The sequence below is a fragment of the Aricia agestis genome, chromosome 18, assembly GCF_905147365.1.
Source record: "Aricia agestis chromosome 18, ilAriAges1.1, whole genome shotgun sequence".
Lineage (NCBI taxonomy): Eukaryota > Metazoa > Arthropoda > Insecta > Lepidoptera > Lycaenidae > Aricia > Aricia agestis.
In genome coordinates, this window is record NC_056423.1 from 7,484,062 (window position 1) to 7,505,933 (window position 21,872).

Sequence of the window (21,872 nt, forward strand, 5' to 3'; positions counted from 1 at the left end):
TGTGTTAGTAACGCTATAACTCGAAAGCGGCTGAACGGATTGGGCTGATTTTAGTCTTAAAAAATTCGTAGAAGTCCAAGGAAGGTTTTAAAGCCTTCCACGAAGTTCACCGGGACAGCTAGTTTTTTAATAAACTTTCTTTTTAAGCCCTGACATAAAATGTAGGGACTGAGTGTCCGTGTTTTTGATTCTTGGCATCAAAGGTCGTTAGTCGTTACCGATGAATCTATTTTGATTTAGTGGTAATCCTAAATATTGCTTAAATTAAAGAAAACTTTCTTTAATTTAAGCAATATTTAGGATTACCCTTATTGCTTAAAAATAGTGCAAAATCATAAAGTTTTGTACGTATGTCGATTGTCAAGTTTAACTAATATAATGTACATGTGTACCTACAAAATTTTTTGGATAATTAAATTTTTTATTTGTTCAAAAATCCGCAAAGAAACTGCAGTTCTCATGAATAAAATTAACACACCAAAGTCATTTCAATATCACGGTATGCAATGCGTTATTATATTTTTCAGTGTAAGCAATTATTATTATTTAAATTTAAAGTTATTCTTGTAGTAATTTTAGCTACAGATTATTCTATATAAAATAATAATTAATATGTTAATAGAATCTTGAAAATTATTTTAAAGATCAGCGTAAGAAAAAGTCCAGAAATTCTAAATTTCCAAAAACATTTTGATAATTATTTGTATTATTTACTAAGACTGGGTTGCACCAACTATTTAACTATAACTGTAACTTTAACTATAACTTTAACTACAGTGCAAAATGTCAAATCTTTGGTTAAAGTTAAAAATGGACGCCATCAAGACGCCATATTTGACCATAACTCGACAAAGTTTTAAGTGCACGTCGCTGTCATCATACAAAAACGCCATTTTTGACAGTTCTCCTTTACCAGCAGCGCCCCCGCCCACGTTAATTTATAACCTTGTTGCTGTCATCTATCAATTTCTCCGGGCAAAGTTAAGGTTAAATTGACCTTAACTATAACCATAACTTTAACCACGCCTCTGGTGCAACCCAACCTTAATATTATACATTTAAAATATAAAGATGAAAAGTTAAATTGTTTCAATGCACTAATCTCACGAACTTCTAGACAAATCTTTAATCCTTATGTATTTTGGAGCAATAAAAGAGTAGACCACGCATATGCTACTTTATGCGGAAAAATGTACGGTTCTTGCGGAATTCCTTATTTACGCGAAAGTAGCCGCGCGGACCGTCTAGTTCTAAATACGAGCCTAAGCCCGTCTAAAGTCTGATCCCCAGGATGCGCAGGCGCGGCGTTGGATATTACAAAATAAATAAAATAATATTATTATGATTTAAAATTCACAGTTAATTGTATGTCTTTGTGATTGTATTGTCTAGCCTATTTAACGCTTAAGGGATCGTAATTTGTGAGTAATTGTAAGTATGTAAGTAAGTCGCAGAATTTCGGCTGGCGAAATGCATGCTGCTGCATTCAGTATTATACAAAGGTCCTGTTTGATTCACACTAGCGTAATGATTTGTATGAAAAGATATATTTTACGCGGCAGAAATTCTGCGACTCACGACTCACAAAATTACGCTCGTATTTTTTGGATAAAATAATTAAAATATGGATGCATGGTACTACAATGGCACTATAATAATTTAGTTCGTGTATTAAACTAGACGTTACATTTATTATGATGTGCGAAATTGTAATTTTTTTCGGGCTCAATTTTTGGGACCATTTTAAAATCGTTTCAAAAGTTTAAGTTTTCCTCAAGCTTAAACTTTTGAAACGATTTTAAAATGGTCTCAAAAGTTGAGCACGAAAAAAGGGCTATAGACAGACATAATATTAATATTTTTACTTTTATAAAATATGCATAAATCAGTATGAATACCGAATGAATTACGAGTATAATGAATTATTACTAAATTTAAATTGTCTGCGAAATACAATCTTAAGTTTTATATTACTGCAAGAAACGCGGAAGGTCATATTATTTTAAAATTAATCGTTTACACAGGCACTAAACTGATATTGAATTACAAAAAATAAAAATGCAAAAACTTCAATTTAATAAATTGTTTTTTTTTTGCCTTTTTCGCATTTTTAATAAGTTTCACGTTTCAAACCAAACCCTTTTTAATCCGTTTTATCCATGTATATTGTCGCTTTTTAGCTGTTTATTTTGTATACACACAACACACAATTTTTTTTTTTTACACTACACTTTTCTACTAAGTTTAAAGCGAAAGAGTTTGCGTCAACACAGCACCAACGAAACGGCCTTTCGCCCCCGCGACTGACAGACAACTAAATAAAATTCGAATGAAGCCTCCTATTGGCTGACTGAAAAATATTTTAATTATGAAGGCAGACTATGTCTGGTCATTATTCGTGTAAGGTTGCAGATTTTGTAATGTAGTTACCACATAGTATTAAAACAAAGTCGCTTTCCGTTATTCCTTTTACTTAAAGTTTTAAGTACGCAACGGATTTCGGTGCGGTTTTTTAATGGAGTGATTTTAGAGGAAGTTTTATGTATGTGAAAACATGCATAATATATTATATATTATAATATGTAAATGTTTACATATAGCAAAATAATTTTTAAGGTATCAGCTAGTAAAATTTATTTTTTAAGTTAAGCGAAGAAACACTTGCTAAAAGTTACTTATGACTAGAAACTATATTTTATTTTCAATAGATTTCTAAGTCATATGCTACACGTTTTACGATTTCCTACAAAACCGGTCTATATTATAGTTTTAAAATAGAACACATTTTATTTGCGCTGACATTTTATTTTATAGTGATGCAAATGTTTGACATTTGAAGAATAATGTGGTTTCTAAACATCTCCTTAAAGGTGGCCATACACGGGACAATTATCGTAACGATTTATCTCCTAGATGTTAAAATCGAACGACAAATTGTACGTGTGTAGCAATATCGCAAACGATTTTACGTTCAAAAGATCGATTGGACGATTTTCTTGACGATCGATCGAAACGACAAATTGTCCCGTCTATGGGCACCTTTATGTACATATTTGATAACATCGCAGAGAAGGTATATATTTTTAGATAAGCTTTCTATGCTTTTCTAGCTGCCAGTCGGCAGATATATTCATTTCGTGCCAACAAACTTAATTGTTCATATTACCAAATAAAATATGGAAGGGGTATTATAGAAGTAAAGATGTAAAGTACTGCTACATATATTTGATAAATTCATAGTAAATATTTTGAAAATAATTGAATAAATTACTATAGTTTTCTGTAATAAATTATAATAAAAAGATGTAGTACTCTAAATCTTGTAGAACAATATATAATATTTTTTCGTCTTAAAATAAATCTCATTCATTACAGCTGCTTTCTAGAACTCAACGTGTAATAGTGCCGATTTCATAGGTTCATGAAAGTCCGACATATACACACTTACGGTTTTATAATATTAGTATATTTTTTAAGCATGTCGCCAAGTATATGACAATATTTAGATAGGCCTTGGTGTCTAAAAATAAGTTACTATATTCTCTGAGGGTGATGTTTATAAACAAAAGGACCACCTAGGGCGATCTTTAGAGCTTTATACATGTAGAGTAAGGTTATTCGAAAATGAAAAAAAATATATTGACATGGTTTCCAAAGATTTGGTGTTTTTTTTTTTTTTTTTTTATGAAAGAAGGGGGCAAACGAGCAAAGGGGTCACCTGATGGAAAGCAACTTCCGTCGCCCATGGACACTCGCAGCATCAGAAGAGCTGCAGGTGCGTTGCCGGCCTTTTAAGAGGGAATAGGGTAATAGGGGAGGGTAGGGATGAGAAGGGAAAGGAATAGGGGAGGATAGGAAAGGAAATTGGGCCTCCGGTAAACTCACTCACTCAGCGAAACACAGCGCAAGCGCTGTTTCACGCCGGTTTTCTGTGAGAACGTGGTATTTCTCCGGTCGAGCCCGCCCATTCGTGCCGAAGCATGGCTCTCCCACGTATGTTTGGTTTAAAACAGTCATTAATACCTTATACATAGTGTAACAAAACTAAGTGATAATATTTTAGGGTATGAATGATTCCCCTGTATAGAGTTTGCTGTGAAATTGTGTGCTTGCCCATACAAAACACCAAAAAATAGCTCTTTCAGCGCTTTCCATATAAGGGACACACACACACCCTAAAGTATCATCACTTAGTTTTGTTACACCCTGTATAATAATTTATTTTTTTAAACCAGCTTTGGCTCACCACACATTCGCACCACTGTATCTCCTGTGTCGCCAGGATCAACAGGTATATTAAATAATCTAAACTCTGACATTAGTTTTTGCAATAATATAAGTATAGCTAACTTTTGAAGTATTTACAGTCGATATATTTACCTCCCACGCCGGTTTCGGTGACAGTGACCGGTTACATTAAAACCAGGCTATCTATTATAGCTAGCCTGGTTTAGGGGTGAATATATTATAATGCGCAGAACGTAAGGTTACCTCACTCTCATCCATTACTCTCATATCGTCTCGACTCTCGTAGTCGTCGTAACGTAACGGGAGATCAGAGGCCGCAGCCAAAGTCCCTTTCGTTAAAAACGATGACGAAATTCGTTATCAAAATGTATGGGATTTGACAGTAGTCTTCGCAAGCGAAATGTCATTTAGCGACGACTTATGTCAAACCGCATACATTTTAATAATGAATTTCGTCATCGTTTTTAACGAAAGATACTTTTCTAAGGGGCCAGGATCGACTTTTAGATGCCCATCTGATGCATGGATCGTCGTTGTTAGACAATCAGGTAACCAGCCTGCATGGTAATAACCAAACCAAACCAAACCAAACAGCACTTTTCCAACGCGGGAATCTAAAGATTGATCTCCGAGTCGAGAGTAGAGCTATGTTTTAAAGTTTTTAAACCACTGTAGCAAATGACGATAATGATTTTTTTTTTGCCTGTTCCTGCTCTGTAGTTGAGCAGGGCAGTCGAGGAGAAGGTGAATAGGTGTTTCATCCTCCTCCTCACAGAATCTGCAAGTCGTTATGCTACAAATACCTATTCTGTTTAGGTGTTTGTTGAGCTTGCAGTGCCCAGTTAGGCTTCTGGTAAGGATTCTTAATTGGTTCCTACCCAAGGTGACGATAATGATACCTTGCGCGCTTTGCTTGGCTCATCTTGGCGGGGGCACTCCCGTGCACCCAGATCAACAGGTTTTTTATTTTCTCACTATTTCTCAAGTTCTTCCAATAATCGCCTTCGTCGTAAACATTTCACACAACTTTTATTGTTTTTTCCTCATTTAATTTATATTGACTTCAAAGTTTCTAAAACATTAATTAGCTTAATTTTCATAAAATGTCAAAGTAGTCTATGAGACTAGTCATAAACCCAACTGAATTAGTAAACATGCAGTGAAGTAAAATAAGTTGAAATTGTGAAATCAATTATCATGGTACAAATAGTTTTACATAAGTACGATACAAAAAATGTAGGGGCGGAAAGCTCACAGACTTAAATTTTTACACAAAACAACACTTTGGGTGTTTTAAAAAACTATTGTGCCGCTGTTAAAATTATTACCTGAGCACTGACCAGGTATATTTTCACAAAGGTTTTTTTAGTGTCAGGAACTAAATCAATAGAAAAAATAAAATGGCCACTATACTAAATCAATAGAAAAAAATAAAGATAAGGCTTTTTGCAGCACACTCAACAGGCCCTTTAGCCAAGCCATATCCTTTATCGCTTCTTTATAGAATCGCGATCAAAATGTATGGATTTGACAATAAGCGTTCGTTAATATGACGTTCATGTTCGACTCGTGTAATGTCAATTCCATACATTTTGATCGGCGCTTCTATAAAGAAGCGACAAAGAACACGTCTTGGCTGCGGGCTCTGGTACTACAGAATAATTATTATTAACGACACAACAACATGCAGAGTCAGTTCACATTGCAGCGTGAACGACCATGCAGGCGATGCGAAGTATAATATTATTTTTAAATGGCTATTCAAAATTGGAACCGGCAATATCTTTTGTTTTAATATAGGTCAATCGTCGAGGAAATTGATTCCTAGGCAGTTATAAGTCTTATAACATAATAATATTATAATGTTACATAAAATTCATAAAAACCGCAAAATTAACATTATTGGTATTGCTATTGCTATTATAAAGAAAGTTAAACTAAATTAGTATAATATAACTAAATTATACGTTATTTAAAAAATATATCTATAAAAAAACAACTCTAAAATCAAACCATCTCTTTCGAATTGTTAAGTATACAATATTTAAATTCACTAAAAACTAACATAATTATCATTATTTACTAATTAGCATAAATAAATGGTTGAATTTAAATTTTTATTTTCGGTAACACATTTTTTTCTTGTTTGACCGTCGGCCGGTAGTAATTTTACCTTTTTATTGAGACGAATTACAAGTTTATACAAATTCATTTGTAAAAACTGGCCCAACACTACATTTTTTTTGTATTTTTTTTAATTCTAACTGTACAAAAACAATAAAAGGTTGGCTAGTAAAAAAGTAGAATTGGTATTTAAAATTATGTGAATCCATTTTCAAGTTTGAATAATTAATTATCCTTTTTTTGGTTTTATAGAAAACAAAACCTGGTTTTTGCTGTTATTTTTTGCATTGGTTTGCTTACTATAATTTTTTTAAATATAATATTATTATACTGCGACTATGGAAAACAAAATACCCTATAACACCATATTTTTCATCCATCGTCAACTTTTTAGCAATGCCAATGTTATAAAAAGCGACATCTAGCGTTTACTTTCCGAACTTCATGTACGCGCACTTTCATGAAAAGGGGTTCGAAACCTTGTATCATAATTTATAAAGAATTAAACTTAATATTAAGTAACTTTAAGTGTAGGCTCTTAAGTATAATAATTATTGTATATTATAGAATATAGATTATAGAGTTATATTCAACTCTTAGATATATCAATTATAACTTAACTTTAATTATTTTACAAAGAGTTTATCAGAAAAGATATGGATCTTATTTAAAAATTGTCGTTAAATTTTTAAATTAATATATTATAAAATTTTAAAGTTAAGAAGTTAAACTAACTGGCAGTGAATATATTACAAGCTAAACTTACAAATCACTAACTTGTGGATAAGCAATCAAACTTACTTGTATACTTGTAGCCGACGTTTCTCTTCAGGTTCTCGGTGTAATTCATACCGCCATCTGACGTGGTGTCCCAGGGAGTGTAGATGATGTCCTCGTCCTTGAGGTAGTTAGCGAAGGTCTTCATCATGAGAAGGCAGGAGGACTTGCCGGCGACCTCCATTTGCGAGTCCGGCTCCGTGATGAGCAGCAGTTGCCGCCACTTGAAGCTAGATGGCGTTGAATCGTGTTAGTAAATTTAGTTGTTCGGTTTATTATTTCTATTATATTATGCACTTGAGTCTTATGTTGTGTTAGTTGATCGGAATTTATTGTTTCTATTATATGCACTTGAGTATAATGCCTATCAGATCTGGAGGAATGTAATCTAGTACAAACAGGTTAATTAAAACCAAGACCAACACGTGTGGCTCGTGTTAAAAAAAGGTTGAGTACCACTGGTCTAATCGTAACTTAGTAGAATTAAGAAAATCTCTTTGCTACAATTATTTAGTAAAAAAAACTCGTAATAATTATAATAGGCATGATGACTATTTTTTATTCTTATTGGTAATTGAAAGACCCTTAAAAAGAGAAACATCACCGAAAGAATGACTCTGATAGCTTAAAAATTTACCAAGATATGACAATCCAAACATCTCATAATATTATAGATCTGCTCGAAACGTTTCATACAAAGTGCTACGAAAGTATGACGTCACTCTTTCGTAGTTTGTACGCTTCGGGAGAGAACTTTGTTCGGTAGGTATATTAAATATTGCGTTTATGTAAGTGGTTTCATAACAAAAGTTGCTTTTAATTGCATAAGTTATCGAATGGTATACAAATATTAAGAAATTTAATTGAAAAAAAATCGACTTGAATATCCAACTTTGAAGGGGCATAACAAAAAAAATACAAATGCTATAAAGCTGAAATTTTGGGAACACTTATTTTTTACCTTCATTTCTTTATTTTATTAACAAAATTTGCTAATCTTTGACCTTGTCATCATCCCTATTATGTTTAAAATTTGCATAAAAATTAAGACGCAGAAACTAATATTAAAAATTATAGGAAGATGAGACAAAACTCGAAGTAAACATAATCGTGCTAATCTATGTCTGTGGTATTAATTATTTTTAGCACCACAGACATAGATAAAGGTAGATACCGCATGTCGCTCCATTTGTATGAAAACGAGCGTGCCACTTTTTATAGCCACTGTGATGATAAGACAAGTGGCCATTATCAAGGCCAACGTTTCTATTTGAATTTTTACAGCTCAATACGGCACTTTTAGGCATTGAAGCATTTTTAAAATCCGATTGACGTCCGATTCCGATAGCAGACTAAGCCCGGCCGCACATTGTCCGAAATTTTTGATACGAAACATTTGAACGTCGGCCGGACCGCCACACCGCACACTATTCGAAATTTCCTTCCGGCGAGTTCGAGCTCACTCAGCTCAGTATAAAATGTAAGAGAGAGCGCGATCCGTCAGAAACATTGAACTACCATCCGATCGACGTCATCTGACACATAATGTCAGACGCCCGCCGGGACGCAATTAAAAATTTCTGCCATCCGATAGACGGCATCTGACAACTCATCCGGACCGGACGTCAGATACAAAATATATGAGCAGAATGCGTTCCGGCAGGCATCTGACATTATGTGTCAGATGACGTCGATCGGATGAGTACTCTGGTGTTTCGTCCCAAGGTTTTTAGGCCCAGTGGGCCCAAGCCAGGCCAGATATGAATTTTTAGCATTTTATCATCTGGCGATTGGTCCCACTTTTATGATTCATTGTTTTCTGGCAAAAAATTTTGAAGTAGGGTTGGCACAAAAATAATCAGTTATAACCATAATATTGTTTTGTAAATTTAAAAAAATATCTAACATATTGTAGGTCACGTATTGGATATACGAGTTTTCATTTTACTAATTATTGCAACACCGCATTAACAGGAAATATTTAATATTCAAAATAATAATAATTAATTACATAAATAATAACTTATTTAATATTTATTTAAATCAGATATAAACATTGTTAGAAGAGACTATGCCGATTAAGCCCAGCCGCATCTTAGTTGTACGATAGACTTGGGAAGTTTTTTTTTGTATTCAAATCATAAATAAAATTCGGCCGGGCTATAGCCGCTCGCGCCTATCGGCATAAAGTTGCCATAGCACCTACGTGATACAAAATATTTTTCATTTTCAAATTCAAATATTTCCAGATTTCTTTATTGCCAGAATGTTGTTGATATAAAAGTTTTATTAAATACTTATAGTTTTAACATTCTGCCACAACAATGGCGCGTAATTGAATTAAACTTACTTACATAAAATTACTCTTACAAAAAAAAATATACCTATAATTTGCCAATTAAAGAAATATATAAGCTTTATATAAAATAATAATTATAAATAAATTTTAAACTGAAATAACTTTACAATAATAATATAATTAGATTATGTAGAAAATAAGTACTTTTGTTATTATTTATGTCATAAGAGATTTTAATATATATACATGTCCATTGTATTATTTTTCTTTAAATATCATATTATTATATTCATTCAGTGTGTAATAAAATGCTTTCATACAAAGCAATTACTTTGTTTTTTATTCAAATCTACAACTTTTTGCTAGCCCTACGGACATAAGCCCAAAAGTCATAAAAAATAATTACTTGGGACCAATCGCCAGATGAAAAAAATGTTAAAAGTTCATATCTGGTGATTGGGCCCACTGGACCCAAAAATCTTGGTTGGGACGAAGCACCAGAGTACTCGATCGGATGGCAGTTCATATATTTCTGATCAGAACTTTCGGACAATTTGCGGCCGGCCTTAATGACAGACTTTCAAAAGACGAGCATTGCTCGTCGTTTGGGAACGCGATATGGCACGCGAAGTACACATGCGGTATCTATCATGATCTAGATCTGTGATAAATACAATGTAACAAACTCAAGGTTATTTTTAATAATTAATATGATATTATATTATTACAAATCGTAAAACCTATTTTTGGATGGAGCGAGGTGTCCAAAAATAAATATAATTACTATAATAATATTCAGTTACCAAAATAAAAATAATTTTATTTCTTCGGTGCCCAGGGTGCTCTGTGCTGGTAGTGCTGAAAAAAGGGGCGCCTGTGTCCTTTTTGCGGCCATTTTTTTGCCTTTGGCGCCCCTTTTTATCCGGCGCCCTGGGCGGTCACATTGTTGTATTTTTTTTTAGATTTTTTTAGGATTCATAGTTATTATCATCGTATTTACCAACCACATTTTAATTTTTTTTTTACAATAATTACACTATCGAGCTTTCTTCAAGAAGGATAAAGCTAATTTTGTAAATAAAATAATGAAATAACTTTAATGGAAATTGGAACGACATATTTTTAAGAGAGCGCGAACGTGATCATGGCACGTCGCAAGCGCGGCACCAAACTTGTACTTCTCTATACAGTGTGTTAGTGGTAATATCGCAGCCGACTGGTTTAAATAGCCGTTCAATCAAACAGCTAGCCCTTTGACTGAACAACGCCATTCAATCACACGGCTATACGTCGCTTAGCCGACTTGTTGACTACAACGTTTAACACTACAGCTAGACGACGCTTAGCCAACTGGTCTGTTTTTGTTTTGGCGGGGGGCTGCGCCCCCCCGAGTCCCCCTTTTATTTGACGGCGGTCGCCGGCTGCTGCCGGAGCACGCTCGCTGCGCTCGCTCGGCTCCATCTGCGTTGTGGTCTAAGTTCTAACCTAACCTAACCAACTTTTGGACTTTATGGATTGTGTTTGTTTTTGTTTTGACGGGGGGCTGTGCCCCCCGAACCCCCCTTTCGGGGGAGGCTGCGTCCATCCATTTCATAATCCCGTAATTTCTCCTCAAATATTTGTTGAAATTTTAATTCACTCTTATGTGCCTCCACAATTTTTGTCTCTTTAATAACACTTGTAACTTTTATTAACTACTTTCTTTCCGAAAAACAACCACAAACACCAACAAACACCTGCTAGTTGACGCCATATTGTAAATAAAACGCACCTAGCGCCGCAGCGGTGCGCGCTGAACTACTTCAATTAGACGGCGGCTTTTGAATCAGCTGTAGTGTTGAACGTTTTGAGCGACTAAAATATTCAATATAAAACTAGACGTGTGATTGAATGGCGTTGTTCAGTCAAAGGGCTAGCTGTTTGATTGAACGGCTATTTAAACCAGTCGGCTGCGACATAAACACCGTTATCCTTGAAACTATCAAATGAGCCCATGAAAATGGACAACTTATTCTATGAGACCAATGCTGGGAACTCAAAAAAAATGCCGTCTTCATACCCATACGGATGCCTGATGATAATTTGTATGGGTATGACGAAGGATTTAACAGCATTATTCTCATAGAAAAAAGTTGTTCATGCTAACGGGCTCATTTGATGGTTTCAAGGATAACATCTTATATATATTGTATTATCTATGCTTGTACTTGTTCAGACACAGCGGGAACCGCGCGGTTTGGACCCGCGACAAAGGCGTTTAACAATGTACAGCGTTCACACTAACCACTCGGTTTTTACACGGGAAACGCGTGATTCCCGCTGTGTCTGAACAAGCACTAAACATTATACTCACTGCTTAAAGAGATCGATGATGAAATACGCCAAGTCCTTAAAACCGAGTGGACCAGCTCGGACCATCATGTAGAACTCGTCCTTGCACGTCTTCTTCGTGTTGGCGAAGTCATACGTGAAGCCGCCAGTCGTGATGAGCGGGATGCCCGTGTTGCCCAGAAACTTGGTGATGCGGGCCACGGAAGCTGAAAGAAACATTGGACTTTTAGTTTTAATTAATATCAAATGGAAATAGTTGGTGTCCGACCGAAGCTTCGGCTTCGGCTTCGGCCGCCTTCGGCCAAAAAAACACCTTCGGCGAAACCTTCGGCTTCGGCCTAAAACCCGGCCGAAGCCGAAGGTCCGAGCAACCGTCGAAATTGAACGAAATACTGAGTAAACTTCACGAGAGAGCGACGGGCCGGACCTTCAATATTGAATTTTTGAAATAATTAATTGTAGCTTTTAGTTGTAACAAGATAAAACCGACTTCAAAATTATACGTAATTGAGAATTAAAACTCCGTATCTCCAAAACTACTAAACCGATTTTGATGAAACTTGCACTATTCCCTAAGTGGAACAATACCTAGTACAACAAAATAAGAATTGCTGAAATTGAAATGGTAGTTCCAGAGATATACGAACACAAACATAAAAATATACATACATACATACACTTGTAATTTGGCACATTTGTTCAGACGCTGATACAGACTTACATATACAAAAATTGGGCAGTTCTGGAAATATTACATACATACGCGTCGAATTGATAACCTCCTTCTTTTAAATCGGTTAAAAATTAATTACTAAGAGTCGAGCGATTGAGATTATAAACCTTCGGCTTCGGCTTCGGCAAAGGTTGTAGCGATTGCCGATTAATCGGCTTCGGCTTCGGCCAATAATAGACCTTCGGTCGGACACTAGAAATAGTACATGGTTCCGGCGATTCCACTGGCTGGCAGCTGCTAGGCTTATAACTGAACGATATCTTTTTCATACCCGTGAAACTCCACCTAGCTTGAGTGACCCCTCTCCACCAGGCCAATAATACAATGAGTTTTTGCCTTAGGTGAAGCATTATACCCGATGATATCATGGGCGTAAAGTATTATCACTTAGTTTTGTTACACCTTGTATAGCAAAAAATATAATATTATCTTAAATATTGGTGTCAAGTATTTCTTTTTGGCAAACTATTCGATATCAAAGTATGGTTTGGTGATCGTTTTTTTATTCCTATATTTAATTAAGTAGTAATAATTATTATTATTAACATGCAAATAATCTTTTGTAATAAATAACTTAATAAACACAAAAGTTTTAGTAGAGAACTTCACAGTTTTTTGTAGAAAACTGCACAGTTTTTTGTAAAGAACTGCACAGTTTTAGTCGAGAACTGTACAGTTTTAGTAGAGAACGCACAATTTTAGTTGAGAACTGTACAGCTTTAGTAGAGAACTGTACAGTTTTTTGTAAAGAATGCAGAGTTTTAGTAGAGGTTTGTGCAGTTCTCTACAGTTTTTTGTAGAGAACTGCACAGCTTTATCAGAGAACTGTACAGTTTTTTAAGGAAACTGTACAGCTTTCGTAGAGAACTGTACAGCTTTCGTAGAGAACTGTACAGCTTTCGTAGAGAACTGTACAGTTTTAGTAGAAAACTGTACAGTTTTTGTAAAGAACTGCTAAGTTTTAGTAGAGAACTGCACAGTTTCAGTAGAGAACTGCACAGTTTTAGTAGAGAACTGCACAGTTTTAGTAGAGAACTGTACAGCTTCAGTAGAGAACTGTACACTTTTATTAGAGAACTGTACAGCTTTCGTAGAGAATTGTACAGTTTTTGTAGAGAACTGCACAGTTTTTTGTAGAGAGCTGCTCAGTTTTAGTAGAGAACTGTACAGTTTTTAAGAAAACTGTACAGCTTTCGTAGAGAACTGTATACAGTTTTTTGTAAAGAGCTGTACAGTTTTAGTAGAGAACTGTACAGTTTTTTTTTTAATTATTTTTCGTAGAAAACTGCACAGTTTTTTGGATAGAACTGTAGAGTTTTTTAAGGAAACTGTACAACTTTCGTAGAGAACCACACAGTTAGAGTAGAACAGCAGTTTTAGTAGAGAACTGTACAGTTTTAGTAGAGAACTGCACAGTTTTAGTAGAGAACTGTACAGTTTTAGTAGAGAACTGTGTAGTTTTTTTAAGAACTGCACAGTTTTAGTAGAGAACTGTACAGCTTTCGTAGAGAATTGTACAGTTTTTTGTAAAGAACTGCACAGTTTTAATAGAGAACTATACAGTTTTAGTAGAAAACTGTACAGTTTTTTGTAAGGAACTGCAGTTTTTTTTTGTGGCCGTACCTACAATTCGCCTATTAATGTCGGATCTGCTGGCTGCCACACCGGGACCACAGTCATACACTGCCCGAAACATCAAAATAATCTTTAAAAATAGTCCAAGGCATGATGGACAATTCGAATGTTCTAAATTTTGAAAACCATTATCCTTGGTGCGAAAATTGTAAGTAAACAAAAAATATATAATATAAAATTTATAGAGTGACTACTGTTAGCACTGTGCTAACAACAGCTGGCTTGTTTTTTTTTTTTTAAATAAGGGGGTCGGGTCGTTAAACGGGTCGCCTGATGGAAAGCAACTACCGTAATGGACACTCGCAACATTAGAAGGCCAGTTATAGCTCTACAGTAGATTTTAGTTCCGCAAGTAATCGCTAGAGGCGCTGTAAAATTTGCCATACTAAAAATTTATGGTAGTCGGTATCGAGTATCGAAAAATACTGTAGCTTAATAAACTCATGGTAAAGCTACTGTAGGTACGTTGCTGGCCTTAGTTTATCCGGCTTTTAGGTTTAGCGATCCGGCAACTCTAACCACAGGTGTATAATTAGGTACCTGTTGTGGGAGTTTCAGGTTTGTAGGCCTTTGCCGTTCACGGCTTGCGGTAGCCGTGGAGTTAATTAAAAGCGTCTATTCAGACGCTTTTAATAAAAAAAAAGTTTTAAAAGGTCATTGAAAATTATACAAACGTATTCACATTTGTATAATTTTCAATGACTTTTTAGGGTTCCGTAGCCAAATGGCAAAAAACGGAACCCTTATAGATTCGTCATGTCTGTCTGCCTGTCCATCCGTCCGTATGTCACAGCCACTTTTCTCCGAAACTATAAGAGCTATACTATTGAAACTTGGTAAGTCTGTAAACCGCATTAAGATTTTGATACAAAAATGGAAAATTATTAAAAATTTCATGGGACCCTATAGGTACAACTAAAACAAAAGATTTTTTTTTCATCTAAGCTATGCCTGTGGGGTATCTATGGATAGGTCTTAAAAAATCATATTGAGGTTTCTAGTATCATTTTTTTCTAACCTATCCAGGTTAGAAAAAAATGATTAGTATGATAAGTTTGCGAGAGAGACTCTTCCAAAGTGGTAAAATGTGTGTCCCCCCCCTCTAATTTCTAAAGTAGGGGCATGATAAGTGTAGAAAAAATATATGATGTACATTACTATTAAACCAACACCACCACCACCAACTAACCAACCAACGAAAATTGGTTTGAACGAAATCTAGCAAGTAGTTTTTTTTATACGTCATAAATTTTATATAATTAATATATATTATATGTATTTGAATATAATATATATTTACATATTTGTGTATTTGTAAATTTTAATACTTATATTTGTTTGTATAATATTTTATTTATTTAAACTTAATATGTAAGTAGGTACGTAATTATAATTATAGATTAGTATTACATTTATATACTTATATTTTATTTTTATATAATTTGTTATCATATAGTTTTCTGTTAATTTGCGTAGGTATTTATAATAATTGTTATTTTTATATAGACTCAATTGTTATGTGCACTGATTTTTGTTATCTGTCTGTTTTCTAAATTTCCTGTAACAGGTCTACTGGAAGAGATTCCAATCGGAATAAGTAGTACCTTTGTACTGAAATGTATTTCTAGTTTTAAGACTTTCACTGTAAACATTTTTGTGTACATAAATTATTAAATAAATAAATGGTAAACCTTAAACCAACAATTTTTTTTCATCTAACCTATGCGTGTGGGGTATCTATGAATAGGTCTTCAAAAATCATATTTAAGTTTCAAATATAACTTTTTTTTAACCTGAATAGTTTGCGAGAGAGACTCTTCCAAAGTGGTAAAATGTGTGCTCCCCCCCCCCCCCCCCTCTAACTTCTAAAGTAGGGGAATGATAAGTCTAAAAAAAATATATGATATACATTACTATAAAAACTACTAACGAAAATTGGTTTGAACGAGATCTAGCTGGTACTTTTTTTATACGTCATAAATGGTAAAACTTTAATTAACTTTCACTAAATCAAATCAACTGAAACATAAAAATAAATCAAAAACCTTTTATTTTCATAAAAAATAAACCTTATTGTTGCTTCGGAACCCTTCATGGGCGAGTGCAACTCGCACTTGGCCGGTTTTTTATGATTGGATTAATCTATTTTATTTATAACTAGGTATTTGACCGAGCTTCGCTCGGTATTCAATAAAATATGAATAAAATGACATTTTATAAAAATGATTCATAGCTAGATCGATTTATCGCTCCCGAAACCTCATATATACTAAATTTCATGAAAATCCTTGGAGCCGATTCCGAGATTCCAATTATATACAGTATATTATATATTATACAAGAATTACTCGTTTAAAGATAAAAGATTACGATTTTAAATTCTAATTTCACACCTGAGAGACAGAAATGTACCACAAAAATTATTATAAGATCTCGTTACTTTATTGGAAATAAATAAATTATATTCTATTTTATTCTAAGATTTGTTACATTTTACTTTCCGATTTTGCCGTGACGAGATTAACACAGAAAGTGGCGATTAGATTACAAGTAATAACAACGTGCATTAAGCTAAAATAAACTCAATTTTAGGAAACAAATATATGAAACATCCGCAAGAAATCTGCCGATACCAATTTTCTTGAGATGGATCGATCGCAAATTATTATCGGCTACCCTAATGTTTCTGACAAGTGATTTACTAAATACTTTTGGTATAATGACTGTAATCACATCCAATTGATGGTGGCATCAAGAAATCCCATTAGGACCATCAACAGATGGCAGAACGTTTATATTAATGTATTTGATATATTATGTGAAACTACTTTAGCCTGTAGCTCTGTCCGCGTAGTATACCAAAATATATACAATGGAAATACTGCACTTTTTAGGCTATATAAGTTAATCCAAAGCTTTTAAGATAAGGAGTTAAATTTATTGTTTTAAACCAGGAAAATTATTTTAAGTAAGCGAATATAATATAGGTAACAGCTTATATTGCAGATGTTTTTATTAAAACAAAAGTTAATCAAGAGGCACGAGTTTTCTATTCTAATCTTTATACAAAACTTTAACCAAATTATACTTACATTATACTTACGACATTATTACAATATTCGTAGAGTTCAAAACATATGTGTACAAAGAGAAGAAAAAAAATATCCTTGTGTCTATAGACTTAGAGTAATTCATGCATCAGATGCTCCGAAAACAAGGGTCTGTTTGACATGAATTGTGATTGACGGCCTGAAACCCGGCGATAGCGCCCACGCATCCATCTCCCCACAATAACTTAATTTTAATAAATTGACTGTAATTATAAGTTTTGTTTATGGTAAAAAATGATTAATTAATTGTCTATCTCTATTAAATAATATGTGTCCACTGTCCACGTGAAGGATCATGGGCTATTTTTGTGAGAGCTTATCTCACGAACTACTGGAGCAATTTTTATGTTATTTGGCACATATAAGAAGTATCTTATATTATGTGCGAAATAGCATAGAAATTGCTCCAGTATTTCGTGAGATAAGCTCTTTTAAATAATTTCCTCCGTCTTATCCACATTTTCCTCCATTTCTTCGCTCCTATTTGTCTTAGCATGATAAAATATTGCTTATAGCCTTCCTCGATAAATGGGCTATCTAACACTGAAATAATTTGAACTTGCATTACAACTGAAATTGGACCAGTAGTTCCTGAGATTAGTGCGTTCAAACAAACAAACTAACTCTTCCGCCTTATAATATTAGTATAAAAAAAAAAATTGTTTTATTTCCGAATAGATTTGTAACAAATACTTTCAGAACGTTGATGCAAATGGTGCCTACCACCGGTTCGGGAACTATCCCGGCGAGAAGAACCGGCGTAAGAAACTCGCACGGGGTCCCACTTTCGGCTTACAGTAGTATAGATTATACAAATGCTTAACAGCGACGAAATAATTTTGGAAAGTTGGACGTCTGTCACTTTAATCCATCCGTAACCATGGCCGCTGGAAAGCAGCCGAAAGATCGGAATTTAGAACTTCTTTAGCAGGATTAAGGCCATCCCCCGAGCAAACGACCTTGACCATACATTTGACTCGTTGCCGAGATTGCACAAAAATCCTATTTTTTTACTTATCTTAGTTCAAAATTGACCTAAAAAAATTAAATCGGGGAATATGTAGTTAATGAAATTATCTATCTATTGTCGTGTGTTTCAAATAAACGTAATTTGTAAATACTAGGGAGATGCTGAAAGTATGCTTCAATTTTAATGAATTGGTATTACTTTGGAAGCTAATATTATGAGTATAATAAACAAAAATAGAAAATTTAAAACAGGGAAAGCAATGTTGATATACTGAAGATTATTGCTGTATTTTTATTATAACTAAATATGGTAAATTATGGAATCTCCGTAGGGGAAGGGCCTTAACTACTGTAAGCCGAAAGAGTCTGTCTGTTAACTCTTCACGCTCAAATTGCTAAACCGATTTTGGTGTTTAGTATGGATATGGATACTTTGAGTCCCACAAAAGGACATAGGATACTTTTTATCCCGGAAAATGTACGATTCCTGCGCAGTAACTGAATTTCAGCGCAATGAATTTGGCGTCATTGACTCGTAGTTGTAAGATAATTAATTAACCAGTATCCTACTAGTTAGTGTCATACAACAACCGTGACGTTGTTACGTGAGTGACGTCACACTAATTGTATTTGATCACACGTGTGTTGTCCGTGTCAATATAATCACTTAGACTACCCCGCCCTCAAGCAAAGAAACCTTTCAAAAGTTCGAAGATAAATAGAAACAAGTGCGAGTTGGACTCGCCCATGAATGGTTCCGCAGCAGCAATAAGGTTTATTTTTATGAAATTAGAAGGTTTTTGATTTATTTTAAACCGACTTCAAAAATTGATAATATGTAATTTGTCGAGCTAGCGAACGGTCGTGCTCAACGTTACACACGCCGCAAATATTATTTAATTAATATTTTCGCGAATCGCGCGGCACGTTGCCGCTGCACGTGACCATGGCGCTCGTAGCCAAGGAGTTGCTGGCGTTTATCCAGCACGCCATCGACACCATGGACGAGGTCAGCATCATGCAGATCTGCAAGTCCTCCTTCACCAGTAAGGAGATTTGCAAGGGGAAGCAGCTGCTGTATGAGACGCTCGGCCAGAGCGCGAACATGCCGTCGCGACGAAGAGACGGAACCGAAAGGAGCGTGCAAGACATCATCTCCCTGCTGAAGCAGACAGTTCCAGATGAGGTACCGGCGACTCAGCAAAACTACGCGACTGTTGCTGGTCGCCCCGCGCCTCCCCTGCGGGCGCATAAAAATGGGGAAAATGAGAGCCGTAAGGCTTCGGAGAGTCGCAAGACTACGGAGAGCCGCAAGGCTACGAAGAGCCGCAAGGCTAAGTCTTCTCGACCTGGCAAGGACGAGAGCAGGAGGTGCGATGAGGAGGGCTTCATAGTGGTGGAGAGAAGGAAGAAGAAGCCCGCCGCCCGCAACCATCGCGGCACCGCGCCATATGTACCTGAGCTGCGTCTGCGGAGCGAGGTCCCGCGACGCCCCTGTACATATCCCGCCTGCACTGGTCCATGGAGGTCGAAGACGTCGTGGACCACATCAGTAAGAAGACATCCCTCCACTTGAGGCTCGAGCGTCTGCAGTCTCGCCACAAGGTCAACTTCAGTTCCTTTGTGGTGAGAGTACCGACGCATCTTCTCCCGACCTTTGAAGCGGAGGAATTCTGGCCGACTGATGTGGTTTACCGAAGGTTCCGGGGGAGACTCCGGAATGAAGCGCGCGTCACGTCGCCGTTAATTCGTGGTAATGTGTAGTTGTTAAGTTTATATAATTTTTATGTATGTTAGTCATTAAGGTATATATTGTATGGGCCTACGTAGCCTGATTTAAATAAATAAAAAAAAAAAAAAGGAGGTTAATCAGTTCGGCCCGTATGTATATATATAATATTTCCATAACTGACCTGTTTAGGTATATGTTAGTCTATATCAGCGTACTGTAAAACTCGCGAACTGTAAAACTCTGGAATGAACTGTCACCAGCAGTATTTCCGGACCGATACGACCTGCAAACCTTCAAGAAAAGAGCGTATTCCCTCTTAAAAGGCCGGCAACGCACCTGCAGCTCTTCTGATGTTGCGAGTGTCCATGGGCGACGGTAGTTGCTTACCATCAGGTGACTTGTTTGCTCGTTTGCCCCCTTATTTAATTAAAAAAAAAAGCGTCTGAACAAAATATGTGCCAAATTTCAAAAGTGTGTGTATGTTTTTATGTTTGTGTTCGCATATCTCCGGAACTACAAGTCCGATTTCAGTAATTCTTTTTTTGTTGTACTAGGCATTGTTCAACTTAGGGAAAGCAGAATGCTGCAAGTTTCATCGAAATAAGTTCAGTGGTTTTTGAGGTAGGAAATTTTAATTCTTAGTTAAGAACAAATTTTAAGTTGGTTTTTTCTTTTTAAAATAACTATTTACTATAATATTTCACTTGATTTAATGAAAGTTAAATTAAGGTTTACCATTTATGACGTATAAAAAAAACTACTTGCTAGATCTCATTCAAATTTTCGTTGGTAGTTTTTGTAGTAATGTACATCATTTTTTTTTTAAACTTATAAGTTATCATGAATATACTTTAGAAGCGCAATCTTAGAAAAAATGATATTAGAAACCTCAATAATAATATGTTTTTTAAGACCTATCCATAGATAAACCACACGCATAGGTTAACTGAAAAAAAAAATTTTCAGTTGTACTTATAGTGAGGGGAGCCCTAGAACAAATTTTTTTTGTGATTACTAACAAGCTAATTTTTTGTGAGTAGCTACAATTTGATAAGACGAACAACATTTTTATTTTCGAAAAATTTCGAAAGTGGTAGCTAACAGAGATAGAAAGGGTTTCATACTTTGACTTGATGGTCCTAAAATATGGATTGTTTTATTTATAGGACAAGGCACTCTTAAATTATATAACTATTAACCTACCAATATACAAAAAATCAGCTGGTTAGGGTTCCGTTTTAGGGTACAGTAGTCAACCAAGTTTTGTTGACCGAAGTTCAGAACGAGAATGTTATATAACTGTCTCTTGAGTGAAATTTTTAAAATACTAGTGCATTTTTAACGTTGTTCGTGGCGGCCGAAAAGGAAGATCTTCCGACCGAGCGAGATAGCATATGCTCGGTCAGGCCGAAGCCCACTGACGTCATTTCAGACGTTGTAAATATCTTGCCGTACTCCGAAACTTCGATAGCGCGATGCAGGAATGTTAGGCGAATTGTGGGTACCGCCACACATTTGTTATGATTGCAGCCATGCACCAAACCGTCTTTGTGCGATTGTAAATTGTCGAATGACAATATCCCATTTGGACCCAAAAGCAGACTACAGTGAAAATAATTATTTTTTCTTTATTAATCTAATGATAGGGTTCTTACAAAGTGAAAACATCAAAAATATGTTTTTTAATAAGTTTGCAAGTATTAAAAAAAACACTGTCCTTGTATAGGGACAATGGGCACATGTGTGGTAGTTTTCGAAACAATTATTGTATTCGATACACTATGTATTTATGCATTTTTGCACTGTAGTCGTATTTTTTATGAATAATGACACATTAAAATTGGTTTGGCAGTCTCTGCCGAAAGTGTCCAACTCCATTTGCTGCAACTCCTGGAACAGCCTATGATGATTTTC

The 21,872-nt window shown here is 35.3% G+C and overlaps 1 protein-coding gene across 4 annotated transcripts in view; it reads right to left on the reverse strand.

Annotated features, from left to right (window-relative positions):
• The window catches only part of LOC121735861 (atrial natriuretic peptide receptor 1), a 231,816-nt gene that overhangs the window by 109,050 nt on the left and 100,894 nt on the right, over nucleotides 1–21,872 (reverse strand). For 2 of the 4 annotated variants that reach the window (XM_042126826.1, XM_042126825.1), the window contains exon 1: nucleotides 2,139–2,181. Coding sequence is in view for 1 of the 4 variants with exons in the window: in XM_042126827.1 (XP_041982761.1) it covers nucleotides 7,174–7,379; nucleotides 11,802–11,985 (390 nt within the window). In the remaining 3 variants the exon portion in view is untranslated. Of the gene's footprint in view, nucleotides 1–2,138; nucleotides 2,182–7,173; nucleotides 7,380–11,801; nucleotides 11,986–21,872 lie in introns of those variants that run through there. The other 2 variants (XM_042126827.1, XM_042126828.1) reach the window with 2 other exon arrangements.